Here is a 23,809-nt window from a genome sequence, read left to right as displayed (position 1 = left end):
TTCAGTTCACTGTTCCCATAGACATTAATGGGGATGGTGGTATTCAGCGTTAATTAGATATTTGCTATATCTTCTGCAATGGTTTCAGTATTATTCCGGTCCATTGGTAGTTTTAATCCACCACTGGGTTAATCTTCTTTCCAAAAGGAAAAATTCCTATGACACCAGAGAAAAGTAAAGCCACATACCCATATTCAATAACACCATTCACCCATCATTTTCCAGAATTGAAGTTTTACAGCAGAATAGTTGTTGAATGTGACATGTCACATTAATTTTTTCCTGGTTTACATACTGCATTCCTGGACTTTAATGTAGTTATTTTATACTTTTGACTATTGTGCCATTGATTTCAACATTACATTTGGTCATCCCAGGAACACACAAGCACAACTGCAGGGAAGTTGTATCAGGGAGTGTCAGTATAGCTGAGGTTTCCCAAATGTGTATTTGTGTGATTAGCTGCTATGTGCCAATCATAGAGTGGTAGCCGTGGGGTCTAACCAAACCAATGGTGTTCACATGGCTACACCAGCCTTAGACAAACTGCAGCTGTACAAGTATTCATCCACAGCTGGAGAGCAACAGGTTACAGATCTGTATGTTTCACATTCAGGAGCAAGAATAAGTTCCTCTTGCACTTATTTGACAGGTAGCAAAAAGGACCTAATTTAAAATCTGCACATAAGATATTAATAAAAGCAATTTTCTTAGTTGCATGAGATTGCAAAAATATTTTAAATAGTTTAAACCATGTACCTGTGTGTGTGTCACGTGTTTCCATAATCCCTGCTCTGTCCTCCAGCAAGGTGTGGGTCAGAAGGGTCTCCAGATTGCTACCGGGTGGGCCCTCATCACCTGGGAATAAATAGTAAAAATAATGGCTTTTAGGTGACTGACACAGTAATTAAAATGACAGAGATGCCAGAGGGGGTGCTTTTTTTTTACCTGTGTTGCATTTCACACCGCATTCCAGGCAATCCTCAGATGTGGGTCTTATATTGGGTTCTTCTATCCCGGTATCCTCTGTGCTTTCTTCAAGGTCATCATCATCATCATCATCATCATCATCATCACTGTCACCAAGAGAGGCAAGGGACTGCATATGAGACTGGATAATGCGCTGGACAGCTGCAAATCACAAAGTCAAATACAGCCTAATGACAATGAAAAAGACATACTGTAGGATTTCTATGGAAATACATACATCACCATGAAGTTTATACCTTTTTCACAGGGAATTGCCCAAAATTATATTTCATCTTTATATTTTTAGGATTGCGGTCTAGTAACTTCTGATTTTCATGCATTTTATATTTTTGTAATCACAACAACAGTTCATAGCTTATAGAAGGCTTAGCCTTCCTATCTTTGGTAACGGAAAATACATTTATCTCAAGGCGATGGATACAGACAATGGAATTTCCTGAATCTGGTCTCTTAGAAGCACCTACAAACTGATTTTGAAATTAAAAAACACATTCTAGATAGATAGAGATTGAGCAATGGCAGTTATTTTGCCAACATGGTGACTTTAACAAAAAACTGCAAAGTAACATTACTGCTACCTATTAAATCTTTTTCTGCAATGTTATAGGGGAACGGAGACTCATCACTCTTCTATAACCTCTACTTCCATGTGCCAGCGCTCTGCACATAAGGAGGGCCCTTTACCATTTTAGCTTATATTTCTACTTTAATTTTTACTTTATTTCCAGCTCTGCATAAAGGAAAGTCCAGCTGTCTCCTGGAGGATGGCAGGGTTGTGCCTGCTACCACCTACCATCCTGCTAAACCCAATGCAGGCTTCCCTCACCTCTACCTCTGTCCCCAACTGTAGCTGTGGCGAAAGAGACCCCTTCCTGGGAGGAAAGGTCATTACCTGTCCTAATGACTACAGCTGAAATGGATCAAACATGCAATCCCTGAGGGGTAATGGTATGACTATCCAGGGCACACTCCATGGAGACTTCCACTGGAGAGTACAGGGCCATATAGGTCATGCTAAGGTGGTAATGCTAGCCAATAGGAGTCCCCTTCAAGTTGCATGTCAGTATAGCAACAGTGTGGACCCTTCAGCAGCAGCCTATCACGTCAGCAGCTTGTCTGTCTTGCAGTGACTTGTCTGCTACTTTAGCCTGCCTTAGCAGCCTGTAGGCAAGAAGGACAGTATCACAAGCTGCCTGGCATTGATCCCTGCTTTCCACAGACCAGCTCCGTTTTTATTTATTAACATTCGTTTCCAGCTCTGTGTGTCTTCAAAATCCTAGTGAAGGCCTAATGCAGCGGGCTAGTGATCTAACATCTCAAACTTATCACCCAGACAATGGAAAGACATTGCTGGTCATGTTGACCTCCATGTTATTTCTGGTTCTCCTTTATGGTAAAGTGCTACTGAATATATTCCTTCCTTGGGAAAGATCCTCTGCCTCCAGGGTTAATGTGTCCCCTCCTGACCAGCTGCCACACAACCATTATGTAATGTATGTGGTCATGGAGTGGGTCTCTAGCACATTTTGACTTGCATCCAACTGTCTCCCAGGGTGCTGGCCTCCCCAAAATTGTGGGTGTATCCATCTGACCTGGTGGTGTGGTGAACCTTCCCTGATGATGGTCAGTATGGATGCCAAATTTCAGTGTCAGGGTGGTGTATACTCACCACTATGTCCAAGAGACATGGTCTCTCTTTATAAGTGCTACTTCCTAAGTCATTATGCAAGCAGCTTGAATCATATGATGGATGGAGTAATTTGTTACAGTTACCTTGCCAATCTACATTCCCGAGGATTTTTTTAAGTAGTCAGCACCTAGACCCTGGCAAGTGGTCACTTCATCAATGGTCTCTCAGGATCGTAGACATTTGTGGGTCTCCAAAGAGATTACTGGTATTGCTGCTCAATTAAAAACATCTTCTCTGTAGTGCCAGGACCCGGGGTCATATTTCAAGACATGCTGGCAGTCCCATGGCTATTCAGATTCATCCTCTTTATCTTAACCACTTTAGTACCCCAAAGTGGTTCAGATATTATCGTTGCCTCCCATTTCATCAGACTAAAGGTACAGGGGCATGGATTCCTGACCTAAGGTTTTCAACTCTGTCTACTGCCTCTATTCCTCCAGTGATAGTCTCAAGTCAGGAATGGTCTTGATCTCCCTCAATGGAAGTATTTCTTCTCCATCTGTGCTTTTCCAGTGTCACTTAGCTCGGTAAAGGTTTTCTTACAAAAAGTGTGTCACAATTAGGCACTTTAGAGCACCTGTGGAAGGAATTTCCTGGATCCTGCCATACACACAGCCGTGCAGAAGTCCTGGCTATATATGAGGGCTAAGAAACTAATAAATAGAACGAATGGTGGTTCGAGGGGAGGGTACTATTACTGGGAAGGGAGGGGATTTAGTACTATGGAACACTCTTTTCAACTTCACTGTAGACCTAAACATAAATTGCAGCTTGAACACAGAATGGCTTCTTGGTCTTCAGCCAGTCAATGGTGTATCACTTCACATAGAGAGCACATGTAATATGACATTTAAAAAGACAGCACTATATATTACACTTGTGTCTGTGTACGCTTAAGCAAACACACTAATTCATTGTTAAACACATGCACAGGCCTATAAAGTCTTAATTTATCTGTACTGTGTGAGCCTTAGGACCAACACACCTTGCACCACAATAAGGAGAAGGTTTACAATAGCATGACACATTAATAACAGTAATAAGCACAGTTCTTATTGGGCACAGCAGGGTCATTATTGCTATTGTCTTTATATATTCAGTGAAACAGGTATATAACTTTCTGTTTCTCAATAGTTATACAGTAAACCATTGTGATATCATTAGGACTGCAAACAGCAACATAGTAGATATTGCAGGAAACAAGCAAGATAGGACACCTCACCTTTAATTGATGGAGGGATGTAGGTACCTGGATTGGGTCTCTTTGTCGTTAGTGGTTGAGCATCGCCTGACAGCTTCTGAAAGAGACAAAGAAGTGTGGAGGACAAGTCAAACCTTGATTTCAACAAGAACATAGTCCCTAGTAGTCATCAATTTTGCAGCAGTCCAGTTCGGAGTGCAACTGAGTGGATCAGGGGCACGGGCAAATGTGTCACAATTATTTAAGTGCATAGAGAAATACAGAAGTACAATATAAGCACAGGACTATATTTTCTCTTGTGATATGACATTTCTTTACATTATTATATTGTGTACAAATAGGTTAATGCGACTTTACTGTTTTTGAGCGCTATGCATCATGGTGCATCAGACTCAACATTTATGACTCCAAAAATGTACTAGTAGGTTAATTGGCTGCTATTAAAATTGACCTTGGTCTCATGCGGTCTGTGTGTGTATGTTAGGGAATTCAGACTGTAAGCTCCAATGGGGCAGGGACTGATGTGAGTGAGTTCTCTGTACAGCGGAATTAGTGGCGATATATATAAATAGATGATGACAAATAAGTGCAGATTATGGTTTGGAAGACAGAATGCTCACAGGGCCAGAGACACGTGAATAGCATTTCAAACAGAGAGCATAATTTCTCTGTATCTTTGTAAGTAAACCATGCCATTCTGCATTCTGCTCCATAGACTTCTGTATAACAGTGCTCAAGTGCTGAAAATTATCAAGGCAATAGTTAAATACTTGTTTAGATTAAGTAGGTTACAATGTAAAGAAGATATTTTCGACATTTTACTAGCTTTATTTATTACAGCAAAACAGATTCAGCACAGAACATATAAAAATGTTTCAGTAGAATATTAATTTAAATAAATAATGTTTTTACAAGCTGTGAAGAGTTTCTGTGCTGTCTCAAAATCTAAGAACTTTCTTAAATAACATTACAATGATGCATCTCCGCTGACATCAATAGAATTGCTCAGCAGTGCTATTATGTTGTGCCTTTGACTCTTTGAAATAAAAACACTGGGGGACTTAGCTGTACCGCTGCTCTGGGTCAGTCCAGTGTAAAGTGGTGAACTCTTCTATTTGAAGACCACAGAGAGCCAGCAGTATTCCTTACTGCATAGAGGTTGGACTGATAAGAACAAGGGAAGAAAAGTGGCTGTACCCCTTAAAGGCAATTAAACTTTAAATGGGATTACTTTATATAAAAAAGCTACTTGTAATTTTCGCATATATGTGAATTTTTCATAGGAGATGTTGGAACATGTGATATTTAATATTTTAGTCCTTCTGACATTTCCCCATACAGACTAGGCTTCCTGTAAGTAACCATATATGAGGACAATGTAGAGAACCACTGTTGGCTTGAAATGGTTCATAATATAGGAGAACAGCTTGCAGTGAGTTTGATGAGAAGGTTACATGCAGGGTCAACCATTAACGCTAGGGGAAACTTTTATATACATCTGTCAATGCTTCAAAGGGTGAATGTCAATGTGGACCCATCACCTTTACAAAGTGGAGGCAGCCATTTTGTAGGCAGAGCCGATATTCATTTCTGTACCTCATGGCACAGTGATGTCACTAGCGTCGAGTGAATTGATAAGCTGCATTCTTATACATATTGATTTAGCCCGCAATATGACTGCCTCCATTCTGTGTAGCTGACAGGTCCTCTTTGGCTCTTTTAAATCTTATTTTACTTCACTTTTGTTTGTCCCTGTTGGAAAAAAAACGGTGAACCCCAATGCAACTGTATAAATAACATTGTTACTTCAGCCCAGGTAACTGCAATAGTAAACTAAGTGGGTAATTGGGTAGCAGAGCATGTTGTACCGTTTATTCCAGAATGGAGAAGGGGGAATGCCGTCTGCGCTATCTAGGTGCATTTGGTATGGGAAAGAGCATTAATAGGAGTACTTAAGCCAATGTCATTAAAACATTAAGATGTAATGATATGAAAGAAGTAAATACTGCACTGTAGTAACCTTACCCTCATGCTTTATTTAACTCATAGATGTATATTATTTTAGGAGGAAAAAAGTCGTAATTAATTAAAGGTTTGTCTAAAAGTAATAACGTTAACTTGTAACTTTTGCCAACATCTGCTTTCCTATGACATATAACTGCAGTCCCATATATAACTGTGCAGAGCATCTGCACATATGGCATATTCATGCCAAAATGCAAACTGGTTTTTGTACAGTTGCTAAACAGGCACAATTAGTGCAAAAATATGATTCCCCCCCCCCCCCCTGCATTTCTCTTATTCATAAATGAACTCACTGAATGTCACAACAGTGATAGAGAACACAGTGCACTATTGATGCTCTGTGTCCTCGCCCGCTGCCACCCCCACATGGCTCCTCAGGTGGCCTTGCTGTGTTCACTGTGATTTTGAGCAGAACATTCTTTACTTTAAATAAACCCTTTTGTTCAGTTCTCTGAATTACAACATCACCCCCCCTCCTTTGACACAAGTTCCATTACGTAGTTTGGCCACATGTGGTGGGGGAGGAAGGGCAGGAGTGCAGTCTGCGAAAAGGAAGGTGGGAGGGGGGGTGATATACCTGTTTAGTTGCTTGACCAGCCAAAGATAGCTAAACTAGATGCAACCCATTCACTGCCAGAGTCTATGACAAAAATATCGTACAATAAAGGACATATTGTAATTACTGGTGTACTGAGAGCAATGGATGTGCAGTAGGAGGGGACAGGGAGAGTGACTGGAAAAGTCAAAATAACAAAGACATTTATACTTGACCGGAGTGAATGATAAAACAGGGATGGAACACTGACCTGATATAATGTGGGGTCTTCATCTGAAAAACAATGGGACATAAAGATGTAAGAAAATAATGGAAAAGGAAGAATTGGGGAGAGAGAGGCACTTGGGAGCATTTGCGTGATACAGAAAAGAAACATGAGAAAGCAGTAGAGATTTACAAACTGAAGATTTCAGACCCACATCCAGACAACTTGCAGACATTGATGCCTATATGCCATTACTGTTCTATTCCTATCATCAGTAAGTCATGGTTAAATAATGAAGAGACATATAGGCATATATTTGATATTCATTCATTCAAGGCTGATTCAGATAAGTGTTTTCTCAGAATTAGCTTATGCTACCTTCCAGGAAGAACGGAACATGAACAAACCGCTCTGAAAACTGTGCCAGCATTGTTATAGACCATGGGTCACTGAGAAATGCATGTTCCTATTCTGTCTTTAAACTCTGCTCTAAGATTAGCAGACACCAGCAGAACCATGCAGGCACCAGGACAAATAAGTCTGATGCATGTATGATGTCAACAGTTTGCTCACGTTGCAACATAACCAAGTCTGACATAACACTGATAAGAATGCAACAGACAGTGAGGGATATTTACTAATATAGCATAAAGTGGCAAATGTGGGAACTAGATAATATAAGCAAAATTCTTATTGGTTTCTATGGGTTTCAGAGCAGATTTGAGCAATGTTAGTAAATAACCCTCAATAGTGGAGAATGTAATTTGTTTAATCCAAAGCAACAAATATAGTTTATTGGATTGTGAATTACACAAAGGTCATTCACCACATGCATTGCAAAACATCAAATGATAGCATGGTTTTCTATTCAATTAATTATGCCTTCTATTTTCCTAATGCATCCATATGTTCTTTTATTTTTATATCCTTTCTGTCCACCTCTGTTTTGCTCTCACCATTGCCTCACCTTTCTCCCTTCTGCTCTCCTCTGCTTTCTCCATCCCTTCTTCATCTCTGTGCTGTTCTCTCCATTCTCCTATCACTTATGTGCAGCTCTCTCCACTATGCTCAGCACTGCTTTCTATATACTTTCCTCACCTCTGTGCTGCTCTCCCCATTCTCTTCTTACCTTTGTGCTGCTCTCTTCATTTTTCGCTCAGCTCTGCACTGATTAATCTATTCTTTCCTCACCTCTGGCTGCTCTCTCCATTCTCCCCTCACCTCTGTTCTGCTCTCTATAATCTTTACTCACCTCTTCTCTCCCCATTGTCCCCTCACCTCTGCTCTCTTCATTCTTTCCTCAACTCTGGCCATTCTCTTCATTCTTCCCTCATCACTGCTCTGCTCTCTATAATCTTTCTTTACCTCTGCTCTCTCCATTGTCCCCTCACCTCTGCTCTCCTCATTCTTTCCTCAACTCTGGCCATTCTCTTCATTCTTCCCTCATCACTGCTCTGCTCTCTATAATCTTTCTTTACCTCTGCTCTCTCCATTGTTCCCTCACCTCTGCTCTCTTCATTCTTTCCTAGCCTCTGGCTGCTCTCTTCATTATTTCCTCACCTCTGGCTGCTCTCTCCATTCTCTCCTCATCTCTGCTCTGCTCTCTATAATCTTTACTCACCTCTTCTCTCCCCATTGTCCCCTCACCTCTGCTCTCTTCATTCTTCCCTCATCTCTACTCTGCTCTCTATAATCTTTCTTTACCTCTGCTCTCCATTGTCCCCTCACCTCTGCTCTCTTCATTCTCTCCTCACCTCTGCTCTGCTCTGCTCTCTATAATCTTTTCTCACCTCTTCTCTCCCCATTGTTTGTGCTGCTTTCTTCATTCTTTCATCGCCACTGGCTGCTCTCTCCATTCTTTCTTTACCTCTATTCTGCTCTCTATAATCTTTTCTCACCTCTTCTCTCCCCATTGTTTGTGCTGCTTTCTTCATTCTTTCCTCATCTCTGGCTGCTCTCTCCATTCTCTCCTCATCTCTGCTCTGCTCTCTATAATCTTTCCTCACTTCTGCTCTACCAATTGTCCCCTCACCTCTGCTCTCTTCATTCTTTCCTCATTTCTGTGCTACTCTTCCCATTGTCTCCTTACCTCTGCACTGCCCTCCCCATTCTCTTTTTAGCATTGCCTGATTTTTCTTGTGTTCTATTTTTACTTCTGGTTTGATCTCTTAATTATTTCTCTTAATTTTCTCTTCACCTGCACACTGTTTACATCATTCTCTGTTTTCCTTACTCTCATTTGTCCTGTTCTGTGTACACTGTCTTCGGCTCTGTCCGTTTCTCATTCTCTCTGCACCTTTGAACTTTTCTCCTGCTCTATTCACTGGTTATTATCTTCTCATTCTCTTTATTATTGTCATGTTGCCTGTAGGTCATCTGGATCTACATTACCTCTCCTTACACAATTGGATGTGGTAGATCCTCACCTGGGGACTGAGGTTCAGATACACGGAAAAGGGTGGCTGGGGTCGGTCTGCGTCTCCTGATCTAGAGAGAAAATAATAAAAAGTTACAGTGACATTGAGAGTCTAATAACCCATAGAGCTGACAATTATTTTACATGTTTTATCATATTAATTTCAACATTATCTTCTAGTAATGTTATTATATCAGGTCCATAATAAAAAAAGAGTAATTAAAAAAGTTTTCTTCAAAGAGTATTTTAATCTGTAGACTGTATTTACACACTAAAACACATATTGATTTTAAAAATTGAAATATGTTCCTTGTAAACATGATTTATCCACACCCAGGACTGAGAGAAAACACAACTGGCACCAAAACAGTTGAGGTAAACTTGCTACAGTGTTCCGCAAAACATTCCATGGAAAATAGGCAATGGCCCACAATGGGTTAAGCCTATCTGTATAAAGTCGTTTTCACATTATTATGTAAGTATACGCATGTTACACATTAAGTTTCCCATGTAAGGAAACACTAGGTCCATTTATATGGTACAAAGCACAGTGTTGTGCTTCTTATTATAGGTCTGAGTGACTCTAATTACAGCCGCACAGAGATGTAGCAACCTAATCACGCAGGACAGTAAAAAATTGAAACACAACAATATGCATTGCAACACAGTAATAAGCACACTGCAACTAAAAATATTCTCACATGACATGGTGAAAACCAGTCTGGTCAGTGCATGGTGCTGCCGCTGTGGAAGAGGGGGATCACTGAAGTACCCGGCGTTGCCTGGATTTAAATCTTCAAGTCATTAAGCTATCAATGAGTTGGATGCAACTGTCAACCTTTTGAAAATAATTAGCAGCTTAGCAGCTCTTCCAACACACCCATGAGGTGGCTGCCCAGTGTCGTTTTTGTTTTTATATTAAACGTCATCTAATTCCATCCAGTGGACACACCAACAGGAGCTCCAACCAGGACCCTAACCCCCCCTAAAACCTGGCCGGAATCCAATTGACCCACCTCACGTTGGTTTCATTCATTCATTCTAAAATATATATATGTATTTTGTATCACTATACATGTGTGTATATATATATATATATATATATATATATATATATATATAGTGATACAAAATGGGTCGTTCTGAAGAGCTCATTGACTTTAAGCGCGGTACCGTGATAGGTTGCAACCTTTGCAATAAGACAGTTTGTGAAATTTCATCCCTGATGGATAGTCCATGGTCAACTGTAAGTGATATTATTAGAAATTGGAAGCGTTTAGAAACAACGGCAAATCAGCCAAGAAGCAGAGGACGATGTAAAATCACAGAGCGGGGTCAATGACTGCTAAGGTGCATGGTGCTTAAAAGTTGCCAACGCTCTGCTGATTTAATAGCTGAAGGGTTCTCAGCTTACACTGGCAGTAATGGAATGGGTTTTCATTGCCGAACAGCTGCATGCAAGCCTCACCTCACCACGACCAAAGCCAAGTGTCGGAAGGAGTGGTGTAAAGCACACTGACACGTGGAGCAATGGAAACGTGTTCTGTGGAGTGATGAATCACTCTTCTCTGTTTAGCAGTCAGATGGACAAGTGGGTTTGGCGGATGCTGTGAGAACGCTACCTGCATGACTGCATTATGCCAACTGTAAAGTTTGGTGGAGGAGGGATAATGGTATGGAGCTGTTTTTCAGGGTTTGGGCTAGGCCCCTTATCTCCAGTGCTTCAGCATACCAAGTCATTTTGGACAATGCTATGCTTGAAATTTTGTGGCAACAGTTTGGGGAAGGCTCTTTTCTATGTCAACATGACCAAAGCAAGGATTACAAAAACATGGTTTGATGAGTTTGGTGTGGAAGAACTTGACCCGCACTGAGCCCTGATCTCAATCCCATCGAACACCTTTGGGATCAACTGGAACAGAAATTGCGATCCAGGCCTTCTCGTCCGACATCAGTGCCTGACCTCATAAAAGCTCTGCAGAATGAATGGGCACAAATTCCCACAGAACCACTCCAACATCTTTCGGAAAGCCTTCCAAGAAGAGTGGAAGCTGTTATCTCTGCAAAGGGGGACTAACTCCTTATTAAAGTATATGTATTTGAATACAATGTTATTACAGTCCCTGTTGGTGTGATGGTCAAGCGTCTGAATACTTTTGTCCAAATAGTGTATATGTTTTTGAATACAATGTCAATACAGTCCCTGTTGGTGTAATGGTCAAGCATCCGAATACTTTTTTCTATTTAGTGTCTGTGTATAACTATATATATATATATATATATATATATATATATAATTTGCTAGGGGCGGATCTGGTAGTGTTATTAGGGTGGGTGAGGCAGTGTAAATTTGATCTCTGCAAATGAGGTTAATGATGAATTAAAATGCACTGAGAGATCTAGATAATAGTGTAAATACGCACTCATATCCCTGTTTGTATCACATGATAATTTGTATTAAAATGCTAGAATAGAATTGTATTATTAGTTACACCATTCAGCCACAACATTAAAACCACTGATAACTGAAATTAATAATATTGATTATCTTGTTACAATGGCACCTGTCAAAGAGTAGGATATATTAGGCAGCAAGTGAACAGTCAGTTATTGAAATTGATGTGTTGAAAAGAGGCAAAATGGGCAAGCGGAAGGATCTGAGCAACTTTGACAAGGGCCAAATTGTGATGGCTAAACGACTGGGTCAGAGCATCTCCAAAATGGGAGGACTTGTGGGGTGTTGCTGGTATGCAGTGACTAGTACCTACCAAAAGTTGTCAAAGGAAGAACAATTGGTGAACTGATGACAGGGTCATGGGCGCCCAAGGTTGATTGATGCGGGTGAGGAGAGAATGCTACGTGTGGTCCAATTATTATTTCTTATTTATAAGGCGCCACAGTTTCCGTGGCGCCGGATACAGGAGCAAGTAACAAACAGATGAGATAATACACATAAGTAGCACAGACAAGTGTGACTAATGCTATGGGGACTCACACAGAGTGCAGCAAAAGTTGTGATGGGACGTATAAGGGAGTCAGTAGATAGACGTGGGACAATAGGTAAAGAGGACCCTGCCTGTGAGAACTTACATTCTAGAGAGAAGGGTGGTGAGAGACAGTAGGACCAACTGGGAGAAAATGGAGATGGCATGCGAGGAAGAGGAGGTGAAGGATAGAATGGTTAGGAGGTGGTAGGATAGGCGAGCTTAAAAAGATGAGTTTTGAGTGAGCGTTCAAAGGACTGAAGTTTGGGGGAGAGTCGAGTGAGACGGGGTAGGGCGTTCCAAAGCAGAAGTCTTGGAGGTGAACATGGGAGTGGTAATGAGAGTTGAATTGAGGTGGAGGTCAGAGGCAGAGCAGAGTGGCTGGGTAGGTATGTACCTCGAGACAAGGTCAGATATGTAAGGGGGAGAGGCATTGGTAAGGAATTTGTAAGTGAGTTTAAGGAGTTTGAATTGCATTCTGAAACGTATATGGAGCTTATGAAGATTTACGCAGAGGAGAAGCGGAAGAGGTGGGAGAAGAAGATGAGCCTACCCGCAACATTCTGTATGGTTTGAAGGTCAGAAATGTGAGAGTCAGGAAGGCCAGTGAGAAGAAGGTTGCAATAGTTGAGACGAGAAATGATGAGTGAATGGATTTTGTTTGCCTCCTGAGAGAGGAACAGAATTTTGTGAGGAGAAAGTGGCAGGATTTGGTGTGGGACTGGTGTGGGAGGGGTAAAACTGAGGGCTGAGTCAAGGTTGACTCCAAGGCAGCAGGCTTGGGTGACAGGAGAAAGAGTGATGTTGTCAACCAAGATATTTGAATTTAATCCCACAGAAGAGATACTGTAGCACAAATTGCTGAAAAAGTCAATGCTGGCTATGATAGAAAGGTATCAGAACACACAGTGCATTGTAGAAGCTTGCTGCATAGCCGTAGACCGGTCAGAGTACCCATGCTGACAACTGTCCACCGCCAAAAAGCACTTACAATGGGCATGTGAGCGTCATAACTGGACAAATGAGCAATGGGAGAAGGTGGCCTGGTCTGATGAATCACATTTTCTTTTACATCATGTAGACAGCTGGGTGCATATGTGTTGTTTACCTGGGGAAAAGATGGCACAAGGATGCACTATGAAAAGAAGGCAAGCCGGAGGAGGCAGTGTGATGCTCTGGGCAATGTTCTGTTGGGAAACCTTGGGTCCTGGTATTCATGTGGATGTTACTTTGACACATACCATCTACATAACAATTGTTGCAGACCAAGTACATTTCTTTATGGCAACAGTATACCCTGATAAGCAATGGACCCTTTCAGCAGGATCATCATCATCATTTATTTATATAGCGCCACTGATTCTGCAGTGCTGTACAGAGAACTCACTCACATCAGTCCCTGCCCCAGTGGAGCTTACAGTCTAAATTCCCTAACACACACACACAGACACAGACAGAGAGACTAGGGTCAAATTTTTTTTGATAGCTGCCAATTGACCTACTAGTATGTTTTTGGAGTGTGGGTGGAAACCGGAGCACCCGGAGAAAACCCACGCAAACACAGGGAGAACATACAAACTCCACACAGATAAGGCCATGGTCGGGAATTGAACTCATGACCCCAGCGCTGTGAGGCAGAAGTTCTAACCACTTCGCCACTATGCTGCCCAGGATAATGGCCAAGGTCCCACTGCAATAATTGTTCAGGAATGGTGATACGAACATGAAAAAGAGTTCAAGGTGTTGATTTGGTCTACACATTCCTTAGATCTCAGTCTGATCGAGCATCTGTGGGATATGCTGGAAAAACAAGTCTGAGCCATGGAGGTCCCATCTTGCACTTTAGAGGACTTAAAATGTCTGCTGCCAACGTGTTGGTGCCAGATGCCAGAGAAGACCTTCATAGGTCTTGTGGAGTCCATGCCTTGACAGGTCAGAGCTATTTTGGCAGCAAGAGGGGGACCTACACATCATTAAGCAGGTGGTATTAATGTTGTGACTGAGAGCAATAGGAATAAAAATAAATGAAATGTGTAAGTGAAAAAACAAAAAGAATGTATATATAGAATAAATATATATTACTAGATACTAATGTCAATCAAATGAGACATTCCATTTGTGTACACTCCGTAAAATTAAAATAAAAAGTATACTTATCTACTCTCCTGGAATTTCTGGGAGGCTCACAAATTTCGGGGAGTCCTCCTGGACTCCCGGAAGAGTAGGAAAACCACTCAGACCCTGTTAAATGCCGATATTCACAGCTTTGAATGGCAGAGGGCGGGGCTTAGTCGTGTCATTAAGCCCTGTCTCCCGCTATTCAATACCTTGAATTTCTGTATTTTATGGTAGGGACGGGGCTATAGTGACATAATGACATTGTCACGCCCCCTCCTACCATCTGTCACATGATATGTACTCCGATCTCCCCGAGTACAGATTTAATAAGTAGGCAAGTTTTCACTCTGCACCTGCTCAGAAAGTGAATGTACAAAACTACAGCTATTCAGGCCTGTTACATTCTGATTCTCCAAGTGCCAGCATGCTCGAGCGCAAGCAGCCATGTCCGAATCAAGCTGTGGGCATCTCAAAGTTACTTGTTTTTCTGCCGTATCTTTTGCACCAGCTAAAGGTCTAGTCTAAGTCCTGAGTCCTAGTTATGTCAGTCGCGTAAGTATGCTAAAACATGTCTGCAATCAGGAGCAACTGTAAAAATGTCAGTTATGTATAGTAGACATTAAGAACAGCCTAATAAATGTTTTTCCAAGAGAAAAGAAAAATGCTAAAAAAAATAATTTTTTTTTTACATTTTCATTTATAATCATAAATGACTATATTATTGACAGGTAAAATTAATTGCTTAATGATTTTTCTGTTCTTTCTTTTGAGATTTTATATTCCACATAGGTATTGTATGTATCCTGCAGTGTCTGATCTAGTAGAGCAGAGTAAACCTACACCCATAGTCAACACCACGCGTATCTTTACATCAGTTCCTTGTTGACTTCGGGAGTACGGAGAGCCGATTTAGGTTCGGTTTATAACAAACACATGAAACCCCAAAGTAAAACAGCTAAAATAAGTACCCCCACTCAGGAGCATTTGGTGTGGCCCCAATGATGCTAGTCCATCTGTTACAGAGGCCCCTGCGCATGCTTAGAAAAATAGAGCAGGGGCCTCCATAGCAGACGGGGCAGCGGCTCCGTGCCTCCCGCGCAGACGGCCTCTTTAGCAGCCGCAATGACTGATCTGGCGGTAGCTTCACCAGGGCCATCTTAACAACATTATGGGCCCCCGGGCAAAGCAGTGCACCGGGGCCCCTAGATATAGATATAGATATATAGATGTATACAGATACAGATATAGATATATAGAGATAGATAGATGTACTTGCTCAGTGACCCTTGAAGGTTATTTTTGCAGGTTTTTTTCTTTTGCAGGATTATTTATTCTCATTAAGAGCTGTGCATATGGGGCCCCCTTGCCCGTAGGGCCCCTGGGCAGCTGCCCATCGTGCCCAATGGAAAAGATGGCCCTGAGCTTCACCACTGCCCCTACGCTAAGCTACCCCCACAAGCTTTTATTAGCTGCAATTGCCTTGGGAAGAAAATGTTTTCTAGTGCTTCTATGATTATGGTCAGTTAAATGAAGATGTCTGGATCATTTAAAGATCATCCAGTGTCTTACTTAGCCCATGAAGTCTTTCATCTATTTAGTAGAAGCATTTATACGCATATAAGATTCCTTGCAGGTTAATGTCCGGACCACTACATGTGTAAGTACTCGTAAAGAGTCTTACTACCCAAACAGTGCCAATACATTCAGAGCTGAGATGTACAAACTCTTGAAAGGGCATTGCAAACAATGCAAAGAGTCATAGCACAGTAATTAGATCAACAAACACAGAATATCCTTGTCCATGTGCAGCAGAGCTTGCAGTCTAGTCTTCCATGCCCCATAGTGCAGAGTACACCACGCCCAGTGTTTATCTCTATAGTGCTCCCGTCATAAGCTGACCTCGCACTATCTGACAAGACTGAGGCTCAGTGCAGCCCCCAGTGCTGATAAGAAGTGGCTCGGCCTTCATGCAATCACATTCACTGCCCATCACCCCGATAAAGTGACGGTAATAACCCTTTATAGCATCAAACCACCCTCAAACCCTGTCAATTTTAGTTTCTTCTTTCTATCAAACATCAGTTAAATTTTTTCGGGAAAGTTTATGGGGGTTTCTCCCCTCGGTCACTACTGTAACTACATTCTTTTTACGACTTCCTTGTATTTATATCATCAAGAGATGTTATTTTGGTTGTCTTGGAATACACAAAGCTGTTCTGTTTGCATATGATACAGTTGCATGCAGAGAGCAGCTTAGGGTGGGATGCCCCCCAGGGTCGTCTCTTCCATTGGGCACAATGGGCAGGTGCCCACGGCCAGGGGGCCCGTCCGAGGCAGCGCTGGAAAAAAAAAATCCTGAAAAAAAAAAGAAAATACTTACCTTGCGGTCAGCTGGCAATCCGGCTCCCTCCCTGGTCTCCTCCTCCGTGTAGCGCTCGCAGTGCATGTCGGGTGTGACGTCATCACACCCGACATCCATTGTGGAGCGCAGCACGGAGGAGTCCCCCGCGCGAAAACAACTATAATCAGCAGGCAGCAGCAGTGACTCGGAAGAAAAGTGAAGAGGATCGCATCGGAGAATAAGCTGACTAAAAGGTAAGTTAAGGGTTTTGGTTTTTTTATTATTTCAATGGACGCTGACAGCTGACCAGTGCATAAAAAATGTGATATATATGTGTGTATATATATATATATATATATATATATATATATATATATAGGGGCCCCGGTGCACTGCTTTGCCCGGGGGCCCATAATGTTGTTAAGATGGCCCTGATGCCCCCCCCACACACACTGAAATTAAATACCTCAGATAGTAGAAATACATAGCTAAAAAGCATTACCAGGTAGGCACATTTTCTGTGCCTGTCACTTCTCAAGAACAAAATGATGGTATTGTGGGCTGCATATTTAAATGAGCAAAGCAGAGTTGGACAGACAGGGTGAAAAAGGCTGTGGACTTCTAGAAGCACAAATAAGCATATAATACTGATAATTTAATTTCCTTGAAGTACTCCATAACAAATGGGTTAACCCTTAGCTGTGTTGATAGCATTCAAGCTTATCAGAAAATTCAGCAAGAGGCAGGGAAAAGGTGACATCCCCGGAAGGTATATAGTTTGACTTTTACTACCTTTGTAGTCTTTGAGTGGCATCCCAAGCTGTCTCTGAAAACAAAAACAGATAACATAGGTGGAAATATTGGGGCTGCCATGGAGTATGTCAAGGAACTCAAATTAAGAGTGAGTATAATTTGCTTATTTCTTCTCTCATGACAGCCTTAATAAATTGGATGTACCCAAGCAATAGCACAGGGTGGGTCCAAAAACACTGCTCAATCCATGCATATTAAATATTTTATTGATCAACTGCTTGAAGAATTTTCTTTCCAAACTGAGCATCAGTCGAAGCTAAGCCATCCAGATGCTAATGTCTGGAGAAGGCATGAAGCGATGACCAGCCTGCTACTTTGCATAGATCATTTGCTGAAGCCTGAGCCCTGTGTGCCCAGGCGAATGTGCCCTCAGTATTTTTGGCACCTTATTTGTTTCCACTTATCATCATCACCATTTATTTATATAGCGCCACTAATTCTGCAGCATTGTACAGAGAAATCACTCACATCAGTCCCTGCCCCAGTGGAGCTTACAGTCTAAATTCCCTAACACACACACAGACTTGGGTCAATTTGTTAGCTGCCAATTAACCTACCAGTATGTTTTTGGAGTGTGGGAGGAAACCGGAGCACCCGGAGGAAACCCATGCAAACACGGGGAGAACATACAAACTTCTCACAGAAAAGGCCATGGTCGGGAATTAAACTCAAGACCCCAGTGCTGTGAGGCAGAAGTGCTAACCACTAAGCCACCGTGCTGCCCAGTTATAGACCTGTCTAATGACTTCTTAAATACGTCTTACAGCAATGTCTTTGGATGGATTTTGCCCTTGAAATGGACCTCCAGGAAGTACAATGAGATCCGTCTTTCTAAATTCCTTTGTTTTTGATAGATATACAGAAATTGCTCTGACCAGGTCTACAGTATATAATCTTTCCTCACTTTCATTAGTTGGCTTTGGACAAAATAACAGAAGTACAATTGCTTGATTAATACGACACAGGGAAACTTCCTTAGGCAAGAAGGCAGGATTTGTTCGTAGCACTACTTTATCGATGTACATGTTCAAAAAATGGCTCATCTATATTGCAACTTCTCCAATTGATCCCATTCCTTATCATTAACATTTATTTATGGGCATCACGGTGACTTCTGCCTCACAGCACTGGGGTCATGAGTTCAATTCCCGACCATGGCCTTATCTGTGTGGAGTTTGTATGTTCTCCCTGTGTTTGCGTGGGTTTCCTCTGGGTGCTCTGGTTTCCTCCCACACTCCAAAAACATACTGGTAGGTTAATTGGCTGCTATCAATATTGACCCTAGTCTCTGTCTCTGTGTGTATATTAGGGAATTTAGACTGTAAGCTCCAATGGGGCAGGGACTGATGTGAATGAGTTCTCTGTACAGCGCTGCGGAATCAGTGGCGCTATATATATAAATGGTGATGATGATGATATTTATATAGTGCCAACAAATTACATAGCGCTTTACAATTGGGAACAAATAAAAATAAAACAATATTGGGTAAGACAGACAGAGAGAACTTCTTTAACCACCTGGGGGTAAATGTATCAAGGTCCGATTTTGCCAGCGTGTTAAAATCGCGGCAAATCGCGGGTTAACAAGCAAGCAGCGTGTTGTATCTGGCGTGTTTGAAAGCAAACTCTCCTGAGTTTGCTTACTCGCAGCTTCATACATTTGAGACTTGTATAGTTGCAGTGGCAAACAGTCGGGAGTTTGATCTCTAGCGATTTTGCAAATAGCGATTTTAACAGAAGCACAACTCTGGCGATTTTGCATGAAATCTCAGCTTCAAACATCTGCGAGTTTCAACTCTCCCGAGAAAATCGCTGGATTTGCAAAATCGGACCTTGATACATTTACCCCCCTGGTGTATTATGAACACTCTACATTAGTGCTTCCTAGATCCAAAAATGGCATCCTGTAAGGTAGATGGGACCGGCATATCCTGTATTTCCATAGTCTTATTTAAAGTGCTTAGTTGGTACAACCACGCTGTGTGGTTAATTTTTCTGGGTTCCTCTTTAGTCTCCTCTTCTCACTATCAGATGAGTCTTTCCCCCAAAAATCTATAGATCCAAATGAAGAAAGTCCTTCTATACCATCCAAGCCTATACACTAGAAAATAGTGAAAGGAAAAAAGGGCGCTTCTTTAAATTAATGAAATGTGTACAAGTATATAAAATCATTTGAAACGGCAGCCAAGGACAAATAGGACCAATGTGCAAGTGCAAATAAAAGAAAAATGTTGTCCGGCGCTCAGAAACAAACAGAATTTAAAAATCACTGTGTCAGCATAAACATAAAGGAGAATTTTGTGCACAATATAGCTATATTGGGGTATAGCTATATTGGGACGTCCGGCAGGTGAGCTTAACCCCAATATAGCTATATTGTGCACAAAATTCTCCTTTATGTTTATGCTGACACAGTGATTTTTAAATTCTGTTTGTTTCTGAGCGCCGGACAACATTTTTCTTTTATTTGCACAAGCCTATACACAACTGAGACCTTGTCCTTTTAACCTCTTGACCTGCTGGAAGCTTTTCTTTTGATACAAAATATTTCATCATTCAGCTAATCAACCCTTTATATTGATCTGTGGGTTGCACTGGGTTTTCTCTATGAGGAATCATAAGGTAGGTCCTTATTACATGTTCCACAAATGTGATTATGAGTCTTGCAAGTCTTCTTCCCTTTTACAGGCTCTGAAAGATTACTGGGAGGGAAAGGTGAGTAAGAAACTAACTAATACAATATCCATGCAAAACATCCCTAGCTAGGGGTCTACATAGACTGGGTGTCTTTTGGCTTTTTCGGGGCCAGTTCTGGATCCATGCTTCAGGCTATGTACCTGGACTTAGCGATGCAAGCTGCAAGTACTGCAAGTCATTGCGTGAGCACTGACCCAGAAGTGATTTCAGCCGTTCAGGTCATGCTACCTGCTGCATTTGCTACCTAGAACCCTGTCCTGGTGACCGATACTGGGACCTTCTGGAAATTCACTAGGAACCATAGATAAGGCCACATGCAGAAAAAAGCAAAAGCACCTCACTGAAGGGACAGGAAAAGACAATGAAAGAAGGAGTAGTCACACTATATACCTTCCAAAGGTGTCAACTATTTTGTCTCTATTCCACTGACTAAAACTGGGTACACACTACAGAAAATTGCTTCAGATGCAATTTCTGTAACGATTCCAATAACAACTGAAAGTCCCGATGAGCATGCAGATTTATGTCTACATACCTACCCGATTTACCTTCAGATCTGTGCTCTTCATCTCTCATAGCTATCTATTGTGGCTATGTACGCTCTACAGATATTTGCCTACGCTGCTGGTTGTGAGTATATAGACACTTCCACAGTTGCCCAACATCGTTCCATCGTTGATTGTGATGTTTAGGTAGTTTAGAAAACCAAGCCATCTCCAAGGAATGCCATGGGTCCTTGCCTCCTGCTGTAGATGTGTTTCTTGCTATTGTTGATTTGACTGACCTCATTGTAATGCCTGTCTTGATATACGTGAGAAGTAAAATTATTTTGCATACATGTACCCATTAAGAAGCAATACAATGAAACACTTCTAATGTGACAAACAAGATAGATTTATGGTGCACAGCTGTTTTGTCCCCTCAGCTGTATCAGTATATTTATAATATGAGAGTTGAATGACATTTATATGAATTTTATATTAATTTTATTTTAATGACAGGATGGGCCAGAGAAATACAGGTAGACAGTGCCTAAACATGAATGTGCACCAGCAGTGTATTAGCATCTATAATCCAATCCACATTAGTAAAGACAATGCATATCAGACATGTGTGTATCTGTGTACATATGTGCACCTGTGTTTAGGTGATAGGTATTTATGATCAACAGGGAATCTTCCGGTAGTTTGTGCAACCCCTGGCAATGGAAAGGATCACTTGTGTCATGCCTCAGTGATGTCACTAGTTCCCAGTGAATTGATAGGCTGAATACTGGTTCAGCCCACAAAGTGGTTGTTTCCAGGTACATCAGGAGTATGAATTTTAGAAAATGAATCATTTTGTATTATAGATTTACAGTGGGAAAGCTAAATATATATGAAGTGAATTCACAATGAAATAACAATCATGCTCCCCGTACAAGCAAAGTACTGGGCAGGACATGGTTAAACTATGTCTGGTTAAACAGGGCGTCTCGGGAATCTGCTAATGAGATTAGGGATCTGAAAGGAAAGCCAAACAGAGATTTTCTTGTCTTTCCTCAACTGCCTTTACCTTCTCTTGTATATTTCCTTCTCTGTCCCAAGTTTCTTTCCTCCACTTATCAAGTCTCTCCGTCCAAACTCTTATATACACTACCTCAGTGACACTGTACAGCACCTATGGAGAGCTTATCGTGACTGCTGCAATGCATAACATTTTTACACAGAAAACAGTCTGTAATCTGTGCTGAACACTCATGTATTAATTGAGCTGAAAACCACATATGACAAAACTGATGGACTAGTTATTATGGGATAAACATCACTACTGTTGACATTTTAACACATAATACTTTAATATGTTGTTGTAGATATTAATGTGTGCTGTCTTACCTGCTTTAGAAAGTGTAGACCATAACATTTAAAGTTACTCACTGAATGTACCAGTCCAGGCCAGTGACATTCAAGGTCTTCAAACCTAATCAGCCTGAAGCAGTGACATGTTTATGTACTTGGCCCCAATAGGAAATATGGACCCAAACAGCGCAGAGAAAGGGGTGTCTGGGAGAAACTCCTATAGTACTGGTAAGGGTGAGCAGGGGTATTGGTGGATAACTCATTGAAATATTCATAGTAACCAGGGGCAGGCTGGGCTGGGGGTCAGGGGGGCATATGCCCCCCAGGCCGGTCCCATAGTGTTTTACCTTGGGCTGGGTCACTGGGCCACCTGCATTTTTTGCCCTTTAAAATAGGCTGCTGAGTCAAGCTTTGCCCCCCAGGGTGAAATTTGCCAGCCCTCCCCTGATAGTAACATAGTTGATGAGGATGAAAAAAGACACCAGTCCATCAAATTCAACCTATTTTGGATCTCCTGCGATCCCTCTCTTATATTTGAAATTGATTCAGATGAAGCAGCCGCCAATCTATTTCAATCAGGTAAAATCTCTCCTGGCCCAATATTGCTGTCCTATTTCTCCCTGGATCCACTACTGTCCTTCATTTTAATTAACAGACGTAACCCTGGATACTTTGGCCGCTAAAAATCTGTCTAACCCTTTAAACATATAAATTGAATCTGCCATACCAACCTTCCCTGGCAGTGAATTCCATATCTTGACTGCCCTTACTGTAAAGAACCCCTTCCTTTTCTGGTTGTAAAACTTCCTTTCCTCTAACCTTATGGGGTGAACGCGTGTCCTGTGTATAGTCCCTGGGGTAAAAAGTTCCCATGATAGTTCTCTGTATTGACCCTTAATGTATTTGTACATAGTAATCATATCCCCTCTTAGACGCCTCTTTTCTAAAGTAAACATGCCTAAACTGGCTAACCTTTCCTCATAACTTAATGACTCCATATTCTTTATCAATTTTTGTCGCCATTCTCTGAATCCTTTCTAGTTCCAAAATGTCTTTTTTATAGAGTGGTGCCCAGAACTGTACTCTGTATTCAAGATGAGGTCTAATCAATGATTTATATAGTGGCAAAATTACACTGTCTTCAATTGCATCTATGCCTCTCTTTATGCATACCAATACTTTATTGGCCTTTGCAGCTGCTGCTTGACATTGAGCACTATTGGTACGTCTACTGTCTACGAGCACTCCCAAAACCTTTTCCTTTATAGATTCCCCTAATATGATTGCATTTAATTTATAGATTGTATGCTTGTTTTTGATCCCTAAGTGTATAACCTTACATTTATCCATATTAAACTTCATCTTCCATTTGGCTGCCCAATCCTTCAGTTTATTCAAATCCCGCTGCAGAGAAACTAAATCTTACTCTGATTTTATTATTTTGCAAAGTTTGGTGTCATCTGAAAAAATGGAAACTTTGCTCTCTAAACCATCACCAAGGACATTAATAACTATATTAAAAAGTAGTGGCCCCTTCCGATTTGCTGGCGATCTTTTGGACCAAGGAGGACTTATGACTTTTGACGCTCTTCGCTCCAAATATCCCGAACTAAACCCGCCATTCTATCAATACCTACAAATCAGGCATTATGTCCTCTCTCTCCTGTCGGGCGATTCACCACCACTGATCTCCTCCTTTTAAACCCTCTGTCTCTCCTCACCGCTTCGGAGAGGCATGATTTCTTCAATCTATGACTTACTTCTAGACAAAATGTTGGTCGCTGGGAATGGCCACGAGAGAGAGTGGAAGAGAGACTTGCCCCTCCCCCCTCCCGCCCCGGAGGAGGACTGCTGGGAGACCATCAGAACGAATGTATCCTCTAGTTCTATCTCCACATTAATTAAAAAAAATGCATGCAAGATTTTCTACAGATG

The 23,809-nt window shown here is 41.5% G+C and overlaps 1 protein-coding gene across 1 annotated transcript in view; it reads right to left on the bottom strand.

Moving 5' to 3' along the window:
- The window catches only part of PPP1R1B (protein phosphatase 1 regulatory inhibitor subunit 1B), a 55,430-nt gene that overhangs the window by 11,340 nt on the left and 20,281 nt on the right, over positions 1 to 23,809 (bottom strand). Inside the window, exons 2-6 of the mRNA XM_075177070.1 lie at positions 9,094 to 9,154; positions 6,713 to 6,735; positions 3,903 to 3,978; positions 949 to 1,131; positions 760 to 858 (exon numbers count right to left, since the gene is read on the bottom strand). Coding sequence (XP_075033171.1) covers positions 760 to 858; positions 949 to 1,131; positions 3,903 to 3,978; positions 6,713 to 6,735; positions 9,094 to 9,154 — 442 coding nt within the window. The remainder of the gene's footprint in view (positions 1 to 759; positions 859 to 948; positions 1,132 to 3,902; positions 3,979 to 6,712; positions 6,736 to 9,093; positions 9,155 to 23,809) is intronic.

This window comes from Mixophyes fleayi, chromosome 6 (genome assembly GCF_038048845.1).
Source record: "Mixophyes fleayi isolate aMixFle1 chromosome 6, aMixFle1.hap1, whole genome shotgun sequence".
NCBI classification, from domain to species: domain Eukaryota; kingdom Metazoa; phylum Chordata; class Amphibia; order Anura; family Limnodynastidae; genus Mixophyes; species Mixophyes fleayi.
This window is presented reverse-complemented; position numbering and strand designations above follow the sequence as displayed.